At 37.5% G+C, this 15,041-nt stretch overlaps 9 protein-coding genes across 9 annotated transcripts; 4 read left to right on the top strand and 5 right to left on the bottom strand.

Annotated features, from left to right (window-relative positions):
* Positions 1-257: 257 nt before the first annotated feature.
* On the top strand, positions 258-1,985 carry HXT4 (hexose transporter HXT4; the record flags this gene model as incomplete). The annotated part of the gene is made up of 1 exon (XM_056222945.1): positions 258-1,985. The coding sequence occupies one exon, from the start codon at positions 258-260 to the stop codon at positions 1,983-1,985; it is 1,728 nt and encodes a 575-aa protein (XP_056082585.1).
* Positions 1,986-2,334: 349 nt separating this feature from the next.
* Positions 2,335-4,266, top strand: MSR1 (arginine--tRNA ligase MSR1; the record flags this gene model as incomplete). The annotated part of the gene is made up of 1 exon (XM_056222944.1): positions 2,335-4,266. One exon carries the CDS (start codon positions 2,335-2,337, stop codon positions 4,264-4,266), a length of 1,932 nt encoding a protein of 643 aa, XP_056082584.1.
* Positions 4,267-4,479: 213 nt separating this feature from the next.
* YNG2 (histone acetyltransferase YNG2) lies at positions 4,480-5,328 on the top strand (the record flags this gene model as incomplete). The annotated part of the gene is made up of 1 exon (XM_056222943.1): positions 4,480-5,328. The coding sequence occupies one exon, from the start codon at positions 4,480-4,482 to the stop codon at positions 5,326-5,328; it is 849 nt and encodes a 282-aa protein (XP_056082583.1).
* Positions 5,329-5,807: 479 nt separating this feature from the next.
* On the top strand, positions 5,808-6,428 carry GAR1 (H/ACA snoRNP pseudouridylase subunit GAR1; the record flags this gene model as incomplete). Its single annotated transcript, XM_056222941.1, has 1 exon — positions 5,808-6,428. The coding sequence occupies one exon, from the start codon at positions 5,808-5,810 to the stop codon at positions 6,426-6,428; it is 621 nt and encodes a 206-aa protein (XP_056082582.1).
* A 282-nt stretch (positions 6,429-6,710) lies between these two features.
* On the bottom strand, positions 6,711-7,598 carry RPF1 (rRNA-binding ribosome biosynthesis protein RPF1; the record flags this gene model as incomplete). The annotated part of the gene is made up of 1 exon (XM_056222940.1): positions 6,711-7,598. The coding sequence occupies one exon, from the start codon at positions 7,596-7,598 to the stop codon at positions 6,711-6,713; it is 888 nt and encodes a 295-aa protein (XP_056082581.1).
* A 339-nt stretch (positions 7,599-7,937) lies between these two features.
* Positions 7,938-8,273, bottom strand: RTC3 (Rtc3p; the record flags this gene model as incomplete). The annotated part of the gene is made up of 1 exon (XM_056222939.1): positions 7,938-8,273. The coding sequence occupies one exon, from the start codon at positions 8,271-8,273 to the stop codon at positions 7,938-7,940; it is 336 nt and encodes a 111-aa protein (XP_056082580.1).
* Positions 8,274-9,336: 1,063 nt separating this feature from the next.
* NAM8 (Nam8p) lies at positions 9,337-10,911 on the bottom strand (the record flags this gene model as incomplete). Its single annotated transcript, XM_056222938.1, has 1 exon — positions 9,337-10,911. The coding sequence occupies one exon, from the start codon at positions 10,909-10,911 to the stop codon at positions 9,337-9,339; it is 1,575 nt and encodes a 524-aa protein (XP_056082579.1).
* A 382-nt stretch (positions 10,912-11,293) lies between these two features.
* On the bottom strand, positions 11,294-12,298 carry IPI1 (Ipi1p; the record flags this gene model as incomplete). Its single annotated transcript, XM_056222937.1, has 1 exon — positions 11,294-12,298. One exon carries the CDS (start codon positions 12,296-12,298, stop codon positions 11,294-11,296), a length of 1,005 nt encoding a protein of 334 aa, XP_056082578.1.
* A 515-nt stretch (positions 12,299-12,813) lies between these two features.
* Positions 12,814-14,877, bottom strand: STE12 (homeodomain family transcription factor STE12; the record flags this gene model as incomplete). Its single annotated transcript, XM_056222936.1, has 1 exon — positions 12,814-14,877. The coding sequence occupies one exon, from the start codon at positions 14,875-14,877 to the stop codon at positions 12,814-12,816; it is 2,064 nt and encodes a 687-aa protein (XP_056082577.1).
* Between the last annotated feature and the right edge of the window lie 164 nt (positions 14,878-15,041).

Below are 15,041 nucleotides of genomic sequence, written 5' to 3'. Positions count from 1 at the left end.
ATGGAGGTGGGGTGGTAATGAAAAAAGTAAACTAACAATCTTCAGGTCAATAGCAGTGAAAATCTTCGAGACGGGAGTAAAGAATATGTCAACTAGCAAAAAAATTTATATAAATACGCAGTATTTTACCCACTATTTTCTATTTGATTCACTCCATTTCCTACTTGACAATAAAAAAGAAGCATCAAGAAAAGATATATTCAAAGCCTCTTATCAAGGTTTGGTTTTGAAACACTTTTAAAAAAAATCTAACAAAAATGTCTGAAGAAGCTGCCTATCAAGAGGATACAGCGGTTCAAAACACTCCAGCTGGTGCTCTATCACCAGTTGAGTCCGATTCTAATTCTGCTCTATCTACTCCATCTAACAAAGCTGAGAGAGATGACATTAAAGATTTCGACGAAAACCATGAAGAATCTAATTACGTTGAAATTCCAAAAAAGCCTGCCTCTGCGTACGTTACAGTCTCCATCTGTTGTTTAATGGTTGCTTTTGGTGGTTTCGTTTTCGGTTGGGATACTGGTACCATTTCTGGTTTTGTTGCTCAAACCGATTTTATCAGAAGATTTGGTATGAGACACCACGATGGTACTTACTATTTGTCAAAGGTTAGAACCGGTTTAATTGTCTCTATTTTCAACATTGGTTGTGCAATTGGTGGTATTATTCTAGCCAAATTAGGTGATATGTATGGTCGTAAAATGGGTTTGATCGTTGTCGTTGTTATTTACATTATCGGTATTATTATTCAAATTGCATCTATCAACAAGTGGTATCAATATTTCATTGGTAGAATTATCTCAGGGTTAGGTGTCGGTGGTATCGCTGTCTTATCTCCTATGTTAATTTCTGAGGTTTCTCCAAAGCATATTAGAGGTACTTTAGTTTCGTGCTACCAATTGATGATTACCTTGGGTATTTTCTTGGGTTATTGTACTAACTATGGTACTAAGACTTACACCAACTCTGTCCAATGGAGAGTTCCATTAGGTCTAGGTTTTGCTTGGGCTTTGTTTATGATTGGTGGTATGACTTTCGTTCCTGAATCTCCACGTTATTTGGTTGAAGTCGGTAAAATTGAAGAAGCAAAACGTTCTATTGCTCTTTCCAATAAGGTCAGTGCAGATGATCCAGCTGTCATGGCTGAAGTTGAAGTCGTTCAAGCAACTGTTGAAGCTGAAAAATTAGCTGGTAATGCTTCCTGGGGTGAATTGTTTAATACTAAGACTAAGATTTTCCAACGTTTAATTATGGGTGCCATGATTCAATCTCTACAACAATTGACAGGTGATAACTATTTCTTCTACTATGGTACTACAGTTTTCACTGCTGTCGGTTTGGAAGATTCTTTTGAAACCTCTATCGTCTTGGGTATTGTCAACTTCGCCTCCACTTTGGTTGGTATCTTTTTGGTTGAAAGATATGGTCGTCGTAGATGTTTATTATGGGGTGCTGCTTCCATGGTCGCCTGTATGGTTGTTTTCGCTTCCGTTGGTGTTACAAGATTGTGGCCAAATGGTAAAAAGAACGGTTCTTCCAAGGGTGCTGGTAACTGTATGATTGTCTTTACATGTTTCTACCTGTTCTGTTTCGCAACCACTTGGGCTCCAATTCCATTTGTTGTCAACTCTGAAACTTTCCCATTAAGAGTTAAGTCCAAGTGTATGGCTATTGCCCAAGCTTGTAACTGGATCTGGGGTTTCTTAATTGGTTTCTTTACTCCATTTATTTCTGGTGCCATTGATTTCTACTACGGTTATGTTTTCATGGGCTGTCTAGTGTTTTCTTACTTCTATGTCTTTTTCTTTGTTCCAGAAACCAAGGGTTTAACTTTGGAAGAAGTCAACACCTTGTGGGAAGAAGGTGTCTTGCCATGGAAATCTCCTTCCTGGATTCCACCAAACAGAAGAGGTGCTGATTACAATGCAAACGACTTAGCAGAGGATGACCAACCCTTCTTCAAGAAGATGTTTGGAAGAAAATAGGTCAATTAATTAAGTAATATAGACTTCCTTCTTTGAGGAAATAAGAATAAAATTTGATCTTTAATTTTTAACGCTTTATGAAAAATATACATATGATTTAATAGTTTTATAAATAACGCTTTGTTAAACTACAGTTTTGAATTTGTTGTGTTCTTTATTCCATAGGTTTTAAGTAGGATATTTAACAAGTACATCCAACAGTAACCATTCTTGAACTATTCCGAATTCTCCGCGGAACAATGAAAGAAAGATCAGTAAATACGGCAGAAAAAGACGTAAATACTTAAAATAAAACTATAGGATGTACTCAATCAGAACTTTTCCGTGAGCTGATTGAGTTTGAACCATAATGTTCAGAATTCTTGATCCAAAGAATTCCAGCCTACTGCGCAAGAGTATTTTTTCTTTTCGCCTTCGTTATAGCTTAGTGCCTTTGTTCAATACCTACTCCAGAGAGACGTTCTATAGTTCTAAAATTATTAGTGGACAAAAAAGATACAGCTCGAAAACTTGGTGTGTAAAACATAACGGTAACGATGAGAGCTCAATTTACGCTCTAGATGTGTTGCGTCAAGACGTCTCCAAAGAACTGAATAATATATCCGGAATAGACTGTTCACTAATATTCAATGCACTTGAGTCGACAAATAATATGGATAGTGGTGATCTAATTCTACCTCTCCCAAAAATAAAAGTGACTAATCCTGTAACCACTGCGAATCGATGGGCCACTGAATTAGTTACGCATGGGAGTATAGGTAAAGTTTGTGCGAAAGGGCCGTTTCTCCAGTTCTTCCTCGACCAAAGATATTTGATGCAGTCGACAGTGCCAACAATATTACTTCAAAAGGGAAAGTATGGTGAAAAAAAGTCTCACCATCAGAAAAAAGTCGTAGTAGAATTCTCGTCACCAAATATTGCCAAACCGTTTCATGCAGGCCATTTAAGATCGACTATAATAGGCGGATTCCTCTCAAATCTATATGAAGCAATGGGGTGGTCTGTTACACGTATGAACTATTTAGGGGATTGGGGCAGACAGTTTGGCTTGTTGGCAGTAGGTTTTGAAAGATATGGCAACGAAAAAGCGTTAGAAAAGCAGCCAATCCAGCATTTATTTGAGGTTTACGTTCAAATCAATAAGGACCTTGTGGAGGAGGAGAAAAACGGGACATCTCAGTACGGAATCGGTGGTAAAGCCCGTACTTTCTTCAAAAAGCTAGAAAATGGAGACCAGAATGCCATTAAGATTTGGAATAAGTTTCGCTCGTTGTCCATACATCATTATATCCAAACTTATTCACGTTTAAACATTAACTTTGATATATTTTCTGGTGAATCACAAGTATCCAAAAAATATATGAGTGAAGCGTTAAACATATTTTACGAGAATAATCTTGTTGAAAAAAGGGATGGAGCGCTTGTTATCGATCTAACCCATTGGTCGAAAAAACTGGGTAAAGTCATTGTACAAAAGTCAGATGGAACAACTTTATACTTGACAAGAGACGTCGGGGCAGCAATAGAACGCAAAAAGGATCTGCAATTTGATGAAATGGTATACGTGATTTCGTCACAACAAGACCTATATATGTCACAACTTTTTATGATACTAAAAAAAATGAACTTTGAATGGGCAAAACACCTAAAGCATGTAAATTTTGGGATGGTACAGGGTATGTCTACAAGGAAAGGAAATGTCGTATTCTTAGACACTATATTAGATGAAGCAAGGGATAAAGCTCTCCAAATCATGAAAGGCAACAAAGTAAAAATATCTCAAGTAGATAATCCACAGCAGGTTGCCGACTTGATTGGTATATCTGCCATAATTATACAAGACATGAAATCAAAACGCATAAACAATTACGAATTTAACTGGAAGAGGATGTTGTCCTTCGAAGGTGATACAGGGCCGTATCTTCAATATACGCATTCCAGGCTAAAATCTCTGGAGAGGAGCTCCAACAACTTTACCACTGATATGCTGGTGCGTGCAGATTTTACAAACTTAGATGAACCACAACTAGTTGAACTTGTGAGACTGCTGGTACAGTATCCAGATGTTCTCAGACGTGCATTTGAAATACAAGAGCCTGCTACGGTTGTCACCTATTTATTTAAAGTGTGTCACCAGGTCTCTTCATGTTATAAAAAAATATGGATAGTCGGGGAACCTTCTCATATTGCTATACCACGGCTTGCCGTATATTCGGCAACTAGACAAGTGTTGCACAATGCAATGTCTCTTTTAGGATTAATTCCAGTCGATAGAATGTAATTATATTACAAGGTAAGCAAACTCTTGAGTGTTTTATTTTATTCTAGCCTTGCTACAATAATCATGTAAATAGAAAAGTCTATTACTAAAACGTACAACATGACATTTATGCTTTTCTTCTAATTGATTTATTAGTAAGACTACCGCTACCATTCTAAATAGAAACAAACAATAGAGATAGGTAGGTCCGTATTAGAGCATAACTAATGGAAGATGGATCCTAGTTTAGTTTTAGAGCAAACAGTACAAGATGTGTCAAATCTCCCATCTGAATTTCGGTACCTTTTAGAAGAGATCGGCTCAAACGATCTGAAGTTTAACGAAGAAAAGAAGAGATACGAGCAAAAAGAATTGCAGGTTCACAAATTCATAAAGCAGCAAGGTTCGATACCGAAGCATCCACAAGAGGATGACCTTAACCAGGAAATAAAGGAGTCACTTCTGAAATGTGAGTCATTGCAAAGGGAGAAATGTGTCTTGGCGAACACTGCCCTCTTTTTAATTGCTAGACATTTGAATAAATTGGAGAAAAACATCGCTTTATTAGAAGAAGACGGCGTACTAGCTTCCGTAGAAGAAGATGGCGACGCTGATAGTGCAGCTGAAGCCTCTAGGGAAAGTTCAGTACTCAGTAGCGGCAGCGTAAAAAAGAAGAGAGCCGCATCCAGTTGTGGATCTATTCCACCTACTTTGAAGAGAAAAAAGACTAGTCGTACGTCTAAATTACAAAACGAGATTGATGCATCTTCAAGAGAAAAATCTGCTACTCCAGTGAGTCCAAGCATTGAAAACAAAAACGCAAGGATAAAAGAGTTCAAGAACAATAGAAATGGTAAAGGCCAAAACGGTTTACCTGAAAATGAGGATGAGGACAAAACTTTATACTGTTTCTGCCAAAGGGTTTCGTTCGGGGAAATGGTTGCTTGTGATGGCTCCAACTGTAAATATGAATGGTTTCATTATGACTGCGTAAATCTAAAAGAACCTCCAAAGGGAACATGGTACTGTCCTGAATGTAAAATTGAGATGGAAAAGAACAAAATGAAAAGAAAACGCAACTAGACAAATACATCCATTTGGGACTAAACAATTTAAATTATTTCAATAATATTCCTTAAGCAAGAGACGTTTATTGCTTACATGACATTGTGCTTTAACAAATAAGAGTAGCAGGAAAATAGGCATCAGAAGATTAATTAGTAAAGGTACATAAGAAGTGGCACAATCGGATGTGCTCGAGAATACTTGTGATTCAACTATAACATTGTTTTAGTCGTGTTTGTATATGTCATATTTTAGTTCCATTAGCATTATGTATGTCTTAAGGCTTCTAAGTGGATTGGCGAGTAAAAAAAGGCACGTGACGAATTTTTTTAGTTTTATGTCGGAATTTTTTGTAGTGAAAAATTTTTCGAGATGAGGAAAGGAAGAAAAAAATTGAACTGTTAGCCTTATAACGAGAACATCTTTCCGTCAGAGTGACTATTTGCTTACTTCTCTCAGAGCATCATCTAAGGATAATACTTAAATAAAAGAACATAATGAGTTTCAGAGGAGGTAACAGAGGTGGCCGTGGTGGCTCCCGTGGCGGCTTTCGTGGTGGACGTGGAGGAGGTGCGAGATCATTCCAACAAGGACCACCCGACACTGTTCTAGAGATGGGTGCCTTTTTGCATCCATGTGAAGGTGATATTGTTTGCCGTTCTATTAACACTAAGATTCCATATTTCAATGCGCCAATATATTTGGAAAACAAGACTCAAGTTGGTAAAGTGGATGAAATATTGGGTCCTTTAAATGAAGTATTTTTCACTATCAAATGTGGTGACGGTGTCCAGGCTACCAGTTTCAAAGAAGGTGACAAATTCTATATTGCTGCTGATAAACTATTGCCTATTGAAAGATTCTTGCCTAAGCCCAAGGTAGCAGGTCCACCAAAACCAAAGAACAAGAAGAAGAGAGGTGGTGCCCCAGGCGGCCGTGGTGGTGCTCCAATGGGCCGTGGTGGTGCTAGAGGTGGTTTCAGAGGTGGCCGTGGTGGTAGTTCATTTAGAGGCGGGTCTCGTGGTGGCTCTTTCAGAGGCGGGTCTCGTGGTGGCAGCTCCTTCAGAGGCGGGTCTCGTGGTGGATCCCGTGGTGGTTTCAGAGGAGGTAGAAGATAATTTACATGAAAAGCAATCTATCCTTTATTTTCTCACGATCCTTCCATATTTCTTTTAACTTGCTATAATTTGCGGAAGCACTTCTAACATCAAAGAAAAAGAAAATTACCGTTTATTTTGTATACTATATATATATATGTTTGATTTACCTGTAATAAATTGACCTAAAAAAGAGAAAGAAATTCAGAAATATCAAAAGCTGTTGTGCCTGGATTATACAGAATTGGTTTCAACAGTTGCTTCAATATTGTACCTCGATACAATTTAGGCACGAAGTTAAGATTATAGATAAAACTTCTTCTTTTCTTTATCCATTTCAGGCTTGTGCTCCCACTCAGTTTCTTCTTTGATACCTCTTTGTAACCTCTTCAGTTTAAGAGTGAATTGCGGGCCCAGTTCTTGCAAACCAACCCTTTCATTGTCTTTAAAGACATAACGATGCCTTCTGAAAAAAATGTAATCTCTTTGGTTATGTAAAGTAATCACCTGTCGACCTTCAATATCTGGGTTTTGAGGCAAAATGGACTGGAATAATCTACCCACTGTCTGACCTAGTCTTGTTTGAAAGTTGTTCAAGATAAGTTCTGGAATATGACTGGTTGGTCTACCGTGTCCAACGATTTTCTTTACTTCCACAAACGATGACAATTTAAAATAAAAAGTCGGGCCCTCTGGCAAATGTATGAATGTAAGGCCATTTACTTTTTTTTTATCTTCATTGATTATGACAATGTCAGTGAAATTCCTCTTTATACAAATATCAGATATTTCCTTCAACTTATAGCCAAATTTTCTTTTTACAAACGTGACATTTGGCAACACTTCAATCAAAATGTTGGCAAATTCATAAGCACTCTTCTTGGCGTTTACATTCGTGGTCAGAAAAATCTTTGGTGGCTCATTAGAATTACTGTTGAAGTATCTCATCAAATCATCTTCGTCTCCTTCCACCTCCCCGTTAATAGTCTCATCGTAAACCCTAGTGTTCTCTATAGTTTGTGTTACATTCTCTCTCAATCTTTTCTCCCGCAGTTCTGGGTTCTCTCTTTCCTCCTTGGCCCTCTTTCTTCTCATGGTATGACGCTCTTTATTTTTCTCATGTTTTATATCAGCAAAAATTTCCTGCCTCTTTAGCTTGTTTGAAATGTTTATCTCATTCCCTAGAGCCATTATTTCGTACTTTGATATGCTAAGTCTGTTTCACCTCTTCTTTGTGTGCTCAGATCACAAATAAAACATTAGTAAATACCATTCTTCTAGCTAGCATCTCATCGCTAAAAATTTTACTTTTTTTCACTTACTAGAGAATCATATCTGACGAGCGCCAAAATGAAAAATGCAATGAATTAAATGTATACAATGTTATTAATCGTATGTATGTGTGATATACATATTTCTTGTTTTCTCAATATATTAAGAAAAAAAATGCATGCGTTTTGGTAGGGCAGCACACCACTTTAACTAATTGCATATTTCAATGCAGGCTGTCCAGGAAGAACGAAAAGTAACTTATTTGTAAGCATTGGTCCCAGCGTTACCTCCTTTTGTTTTTAGACTGGAGGTAGTAGAGTTTGGCTTACCATTTCTCAATATCAAGTCAATAACTTCTTCGATCTTCTTACCTTTACCGAACTCATTTTCCACCTGGGCATTGGATGCTGCACCCAACTCACCCTCGGCGCCCCTGCCGTCCTGTGGAGTGAAAACTTCGAAGATTTCAACAACCTCAGAAAGCTTGCCAATGGATGGATTTTTAACGTATTCTTCTACAAGCTCTTCGGATGAAACGAAAACGATTAAATCTGTGTTTTCACCTCTGTAGAAATATTTGGTTACGGTAGACATGTTGTTTTTACTTTGTGTACGTGGAGTTTTCTTTATTCTTATCGGCTTGTTCTAAATTTGGAAGTGCTGATAGTTACTTCTTTATGAATTGATGACTAAGTTTAGGACATACTGAACCGAACATGTTTATCTTTTCACAAAACCTCATCATTTAAATAGATATTACTCCCTATTACCGGTGATCCCTTCCGCCGCCTTATTCCTTCAACCATCAAATAAGGGGTAATCCTTATTGCAGACACAACAGGGTACGGTCGAAACGAAAAGAAAAGAAGCTTGGAGAGGAAAAACGATCACTAGTCCTAGGGGGCCTTGCTATCGAAAAGTGGCTTTTCTTGCTAAACCGCGTTTCAATTTGCGCTTTCCTTGCATACCACTAAGATTTAGCACTTTCATCTTTAGGTAAACGAAACTAGCTATAGAAACGCGTAGTTCAGACAGGCCGAAAGCCAAACTACGTAAAGGGAGTAAAAATGAGCCAAAATTCGGTACACATATAGGTGAAGAAACACGGAGTAGGAATTCTCTGAGTCTCCCGCACAAATATAATATAGATAGATAGACAGACAAAAACATTACGTAGTGTAAAGAGATATTGCAATGGGCGACCCTGACACAGCAGAAAATACTCGTAATTCTATGAAGCTAGTTAACAATAAAATTAAAATACATCACAAAAAATGTCGAGAACTACAGAAGAAAAAAAAAAACTAGAAGGAATTCATAGAAGGCAAAATATCGATAATGAAGAAAAATCATAAAGATGCTCAAGAAGCATATAATCTTGAATTAAATTAAGAATAACAATAACCTTGAAAATGAAATTCAGAAAGGAAAACGCAACTATAACGGTACAGAAAAAACATTTATTTTTGGAGACGACTTAGTAAAAGAACATGGGAATGTCGAAAACGACAAAAGAGCAAAAAAAGAAAAAGAAAATAAAGCACAACAATGTCACCGTCTGCGCGAGGTTAACTGCAATTTAACACTCAAGTGAAGAAAATACCTAGAAAAAACAGGACAGAAAGAAGAAAAAAACATATTTATATACACGTATGGCTCAAGCAAACATAAAACCATTACTTCCTTGTTCCAAACGGTTCAACATTGCATTTGTGTTGTTAACAAGCGCTTCGTTCCCTTGCATGATAACTTGTTGACCATTGATGTCCGAAGGGCCCATAGGGTTCGTATCAGTTAGTAAGTTAGCAGCCGATATATTCGTTACATTATTATAGCCGTAGAAATAATAATCGTTCATACCTAATCCACTAGCATTAGTGTATGAATTAGAATAATTTAAGGTTTGGCAACCAGGAAGCGTCAGAGGTGTAATGTTATTATGACTTGATAGCACAGAATTTTCACAAGTGCTGGAAGGAATATACCCGTAATTGGGTTGTTGTAAAGTTGGTTGCTGTTGCTGGACCTGCAAAGAACTACTCAGCATAGCTTGTTGAAGCAGTGCTGTTTGCTTAGCAGACCTGCCCCAAGAAAGTCTAACTCTTGAATTTGCGATGGGAAAACCTTGCATTCTAGCAATGGCTGTCTCAGCCGATAGTCGGTCAACATACTGAACAAATCCGCAACCTTTTCCTACCGGGATTTTGACATAAACAATGGTACCAAAAGGTTGAAAATATGCACGCAATTCATCTTCAGTCACTAAGGATGACAAGCCCCCGATAAAGACAGTGGTGTTGTTCGGATCAGTGAAATGGTTTAAAGATGGCTGCTGTTGAACTGGATATATGAATTGAGACGTTTGGTTTCTCTTCAAACCCATGTTACTGCTGCCGCTACCTATGAATGATTGACTTTTGGAGATAAATCTTGAGTCCAGATTTTCATTGTTTAACGATGAAGAACTGCGGTTGTAATCGTTGTTGCTGTTGACATGCTGTTGTTGACCTGATGTGGGACCTACTTTAATTGCCCTACCATTCAAGAATACACCTTGCATTTCTAACAGTGCTGATTGTTGTTCATCTGAATTGGCAAACTTCACAAAGCCGTACCCCTTAGAAATCCCTGTAACCTGATCATGTACGACTTTGGCATGAGCGACTGAGGCATATCTATTGATGAAAAGTTCGAACAGTTGTGATTCGGTAACGTTTGGCGCTAAATCTCCAACAAATACGGAACAGTTATTACTACTCTTTACATTGTTAAACGTACTGTTGCCACTTGAGTATGAAGATGTAGCCCAGTTTAGTTTCAGTTTTCTATTCGGAAAATTGGGTATAAGCATGCCATTCTTTAGAAGTGCATTTGCTGCATGAGTGGATGAGGGAAAATCAACAAAGCAATACCCTTGATTATTCTTTGAACCCATTGGTGACCTAGACCCATTGTTAAGAGAATTATTCCACATCATTCGAACATTAATATTCGCTTCACCCAAGGATGCCCAAATTTGCCTAACAGTATTCTTATCCCAGGTAGGATCCAAATCCCCCATATATAATTGGTTACCAGTAGTTCCCGAACCCACATTAGACGTACCTTGAAGACTCGATACATTTGTATTACTATTATTGTTTTCTGAAAGTATGATATCACTGTACTGAGATGGATCTTTTTTTGCCAAATCCCCCCTGCTGGGGTAGTAGGAGGATTGTTTATAAGACATTTGTACCTGCAAATGTATTAGAATTTGTAAAGAGATGTAGACACGAACTTAATCGATTAAGCTGACAAAATGAACGAAAAGTAACCTAGAAGCAAAGAATATGGTTCGGTTTTGACTACCCGAATAAAGTCACGTCGACTTATATATTCGTTACTAAAGGAAGGCTCTGATATAGAGATACACACACACAATTTTACCACCAGCTCTAATCTAAATTGTCCTTTAATAACCCTTCCCTTTGTTCCAATAGCATTTGAAAAATAAACAAACTTGGATCTACTCCAGAAAACTAGGATTCTTGCATTTTTCGCCTCGCCTCTCACCAGGGTAACCCAGAACTCTAATCATCTATCAATTACGTACCATATATTCTATAAAAGTATTAATCAAAGATACTTGAAAGCAGTTTTTTAAGCTTGCTTGCACTCTTACCACATTCTCCACCTTCCTTGATAATTGTTTCAGTTTGCTTGCGCACTATAGGCAGAAATTGTTCGCTAAAGGCCACTTTTCGAGTATCGATATCTTGTGTAGCCAGTGAAAGAAGTGCTGCGTTTGTTCGATTGGAAGCTGTGTCCTCGAATTTTAGTTCTCTAGTAAACAGCTTCAAATGCTCGAAAGGCTGAGGGTAATCAGGAATTAAATATGGGCTTCGTAAATTAGTACTGTCATCAACAAACTCTGATGTGTCTCTGTCGCCTCTAGCACGTTCATCTTGACATCCGCATTCAACAAGAGTATACAGAGTATTGAGATGAACAGTAACGTACTTGGCATTACGCTTCTTAGTTTGCACTATATTAGAACTTTCATTCTTACCTACCTGACCCCAGCCAAGAACTCCTAAAACACCATTCAAAAGTTTGATCCAAGATTTTCTTACCACTTCATCACCACAGTATTTCATTAGGTGAGAGAGAAATTTGGTTGAATCCGCCTGAATTTGTGTAACTATATGTGTCATCGCCATGCTAATGTATAAAACAAAAATACTGCAGTGTAATTTTAGGATTTGAGCATCATGGCTACCAATTTCATCTATAAGATCAATCAGTCCCTGACGTACTTGTTGCGATTCATCACAAATTAGCGGTATACTTTGTGTAAGTAATGGTGTCATGAGCCGTGAATTTATTATAGACGGTATTGATTTCTGAAATGTTGTTAATGTTTCCTTTCTCACATTAATATTATGGTGCTTCAATAGTGTTAATCTTTTCGTCAGATCATGTGGATTTTGGTCTAGATGTTGGTTTCTAATAGAGATGGTTTTGGAAACGAAAGAAGTATCGGTAGCATTACTTGCTTTTTCCTTTGGTTTTCCAACTTTCAACTTCTTTCTCAGAAAATCTTGCTTTTTCTGCTTCTGCTTTCTTGATTTTGTCATTTTACCTTGGCTTTATCTTTACTAGATTAACTTCCTTATTTAAGACCATTTAACATAAAGAAAATTCATTCCTTTAGCATATACTTATAGGATACCCCATTTTCTTAATGGAAAAATTTTCCGATGGCCATTCCTTCCCGAAAAATAAAAAACAATGTAACGAAGGCATCGCAAGATTGATATTTACTACAATCACTAACCCGTCATGTAAGTTTAGAAATCTTGTTAAAAATTCAATGATATTTATATTACATACTGTGACACTAGAAAAATCACATATACAAATTTATTTTATTTATCTTTAGTTTTTTTTTTTATTGTTTTTGACGTTATTAGATTTTATTACATTTGGTACATTTCTCTTGCATTTTTTGTTGCTCTAGTTTCGTATAAGTTTGTTTTGTTATAAAAACAGATTGTCCTTGTTGTTTGCTTCCTGAGTACTAGTAAATATTAAATTCTGGCCAGCATTTTTAATTCATTTTCTATGGCATAAGTTTGATAGCCATATTATTTCAAGTTGTATCTGGAAGTTTCTTTTTTGATACACCGCTAGTTTGTACCTCAGGCGAATTAACTCCATCTTCTTCTGATTGAATCACCAAAGTATTTGAATCTGGTGTTGGCATCGAAACTTCCCTACTCTTGTCCGAATGAACAGAATCTTCATCACCAGTAATTGGCTTAGTTTTGGCCTCCAAGTTAATTTTGTATTGTTTTTGATAGGCGCTTGTTTTAATATGAAGAGGTTTTGAAACTTTTGCAGATTTGCCCACAGATAGTTTGTTATTTGTTGGAACATTTGCTTGTGAAGCCTTCATTCCTACAGTTCTTCGCCGTGAATACTGATTCATGTTTTGAGGATAAAACGTACTGGGGGGGTAGTTTTTGGCAGTAGTAGATGGTGCTCTTGAGCGATATGGTGAAACAGCGGTGTTCCATTGCACCGAATTTGAATTCTGCATATATGGAAACATCGCCGAGCCCGGTGTTGATCTGTAATTTGGTGTGTACGGTCTGGGAACATATGTTGGAGCCGGTTGCATGGCTTGAGGAGGCAAAACGTTCCATGAAGTCGCGGTTTGTGGATATATTACACTGCTGTCACATCCTTCTGGTGGAAAGAAAAGATCATCAGCACCATAGAAGGCTTGGTCAAGTAAAGAATCTCCCACCATGGGATTAAACGGCATTTTTGGATAATATCCTGGAACCATTCCGTTGGGATATGATTGTTGGAAATTATTTGAATATAGTTGATGCTGCTTAGTTTGTTGACCAGAGTTATAGGATTTAGAATTCGTGCCATTTTCATTTAGTCGAGATTCTTCCAGATCTATTACAGGTTCGTCGTATTTAATATAACTGGTAGGATCGCTGGGAGATACTAATTTCTCTTTATTATTATTGGATGAATAGAAATCCCGATTTGTCATAAAGTGCTGTCTTGATGAAGACGGCGGCACGGGAAACGTAGGTGCCACTGATAATTGATAAGGGTATCTGTTGAGAAGGGAGTTTACAGGCATAGACTCCCTTTCACTCACATTGTCATAGGAAATAGGAATGGAAGGGGCAGCCGGTGTGAAGGCCTGTTGGGGAAATGGATCAAATGCATTTTCCTCCGTAGGATACTCAACAGATACAGGAAAATAATCAAGAGGGAAATCTTCTTCGTCTCTGCTCTTAGCAGCATTCTTGGGCAAAACATGAGACGTTTCATCAGCGAGGCTGTTTAATTCAAGAGTATTTGGTTCTATTATTAATTTTTGGGGAGCGAAGTCATCAACTTGAGAAGGGGATTCTGGCGTCCTATCCATGAGATCAACACCCAAAAGCGGCTGATTGGTCACTGTTACCAACTCAGCGTCCTTGAAGTTTTCGCTCTCCAATTTGGAAGGCGAATCATCAGATTTTATTGCACTTGACGGTCTTCTAGATTCTAAATGTTGAAGCAATTGATCGTACAGAGGTTTATCGGAAGAGGAATCATAAGAAAACGATAAAGCAGGTTCGTTAATGGGCTTAGTAGTAGAAGGTTGATTCAAACTTTCTCTTTTCAAATCTCTTTCTAGTGCATCTGCAAATAATTTGTCATGTGCTACACTGAACCAGAAGAACACCTTTTGCTTTTTCTGAGTTTTCAGGCACATATTCCTAAATAGAAAAGATAAAAATTCGGACTTTGGTTGTTCTAAAGTGGCATCAATACCGCATTTAAGATTTCTTAAATCTGAAAAGATTCCTTCTTCAAATTTTTTTTTCTGGACCACCTCTCTTCCAAACTTTTGCATTCTGTAAAGACAACATTTGACAATATCAGTACCTGTAATATAGTATAAATTGTTCCAAAATACACAAGACACAAAACCCTGTCCACTATTCAAATAGTATCGCCTTATAATTTGGTTTTCTTGCCAATTTACCGGCGCTGTAGCCAAAAAGAATTTTAAATCATCGATTAATCTAAGCGACTCCTCAACTTCACTCGGAGTAGCTTTACTAGCTTCATCACTCTCATTACCGGTTTGAATTTTTAAGATTTCTTCCGTTCTACTGTTGGTTATTTGGACTTTCATCCTTAGTGAACAAGACAATTCGATAGAGCAAACTGTTTTTGGGGTAAATGTATATTCTCTTTGACGAGAGTTGTTTGAGAAAATATCGATAGATCCACTCTAGGTCTCGCTTAGGACACTTATAAAACAAGCTTTCAGTGCTTACTTGCTGTCTTTCCCTATTT

The sequence above is a fragment of the Saccharomyces mikatae genome, assembly GCF_947241705.1.
Source record: "Saccharomyces mikatae IFO 1815 strain IFO1815 genome assembly, chromosome: 8".
NCBI lineage: Eukaryota > Fungi > Ascomycota > Saccharomycetes > Saccharomycetales > Saccharomycetaceae > Saccharomyces > Saccharomyces mikatae.
The sequence above is the reverse complement of the archived record's forward strand: the minus strand, read 5'-3'. Positions and strand labels throughout refer to the sequence as shown.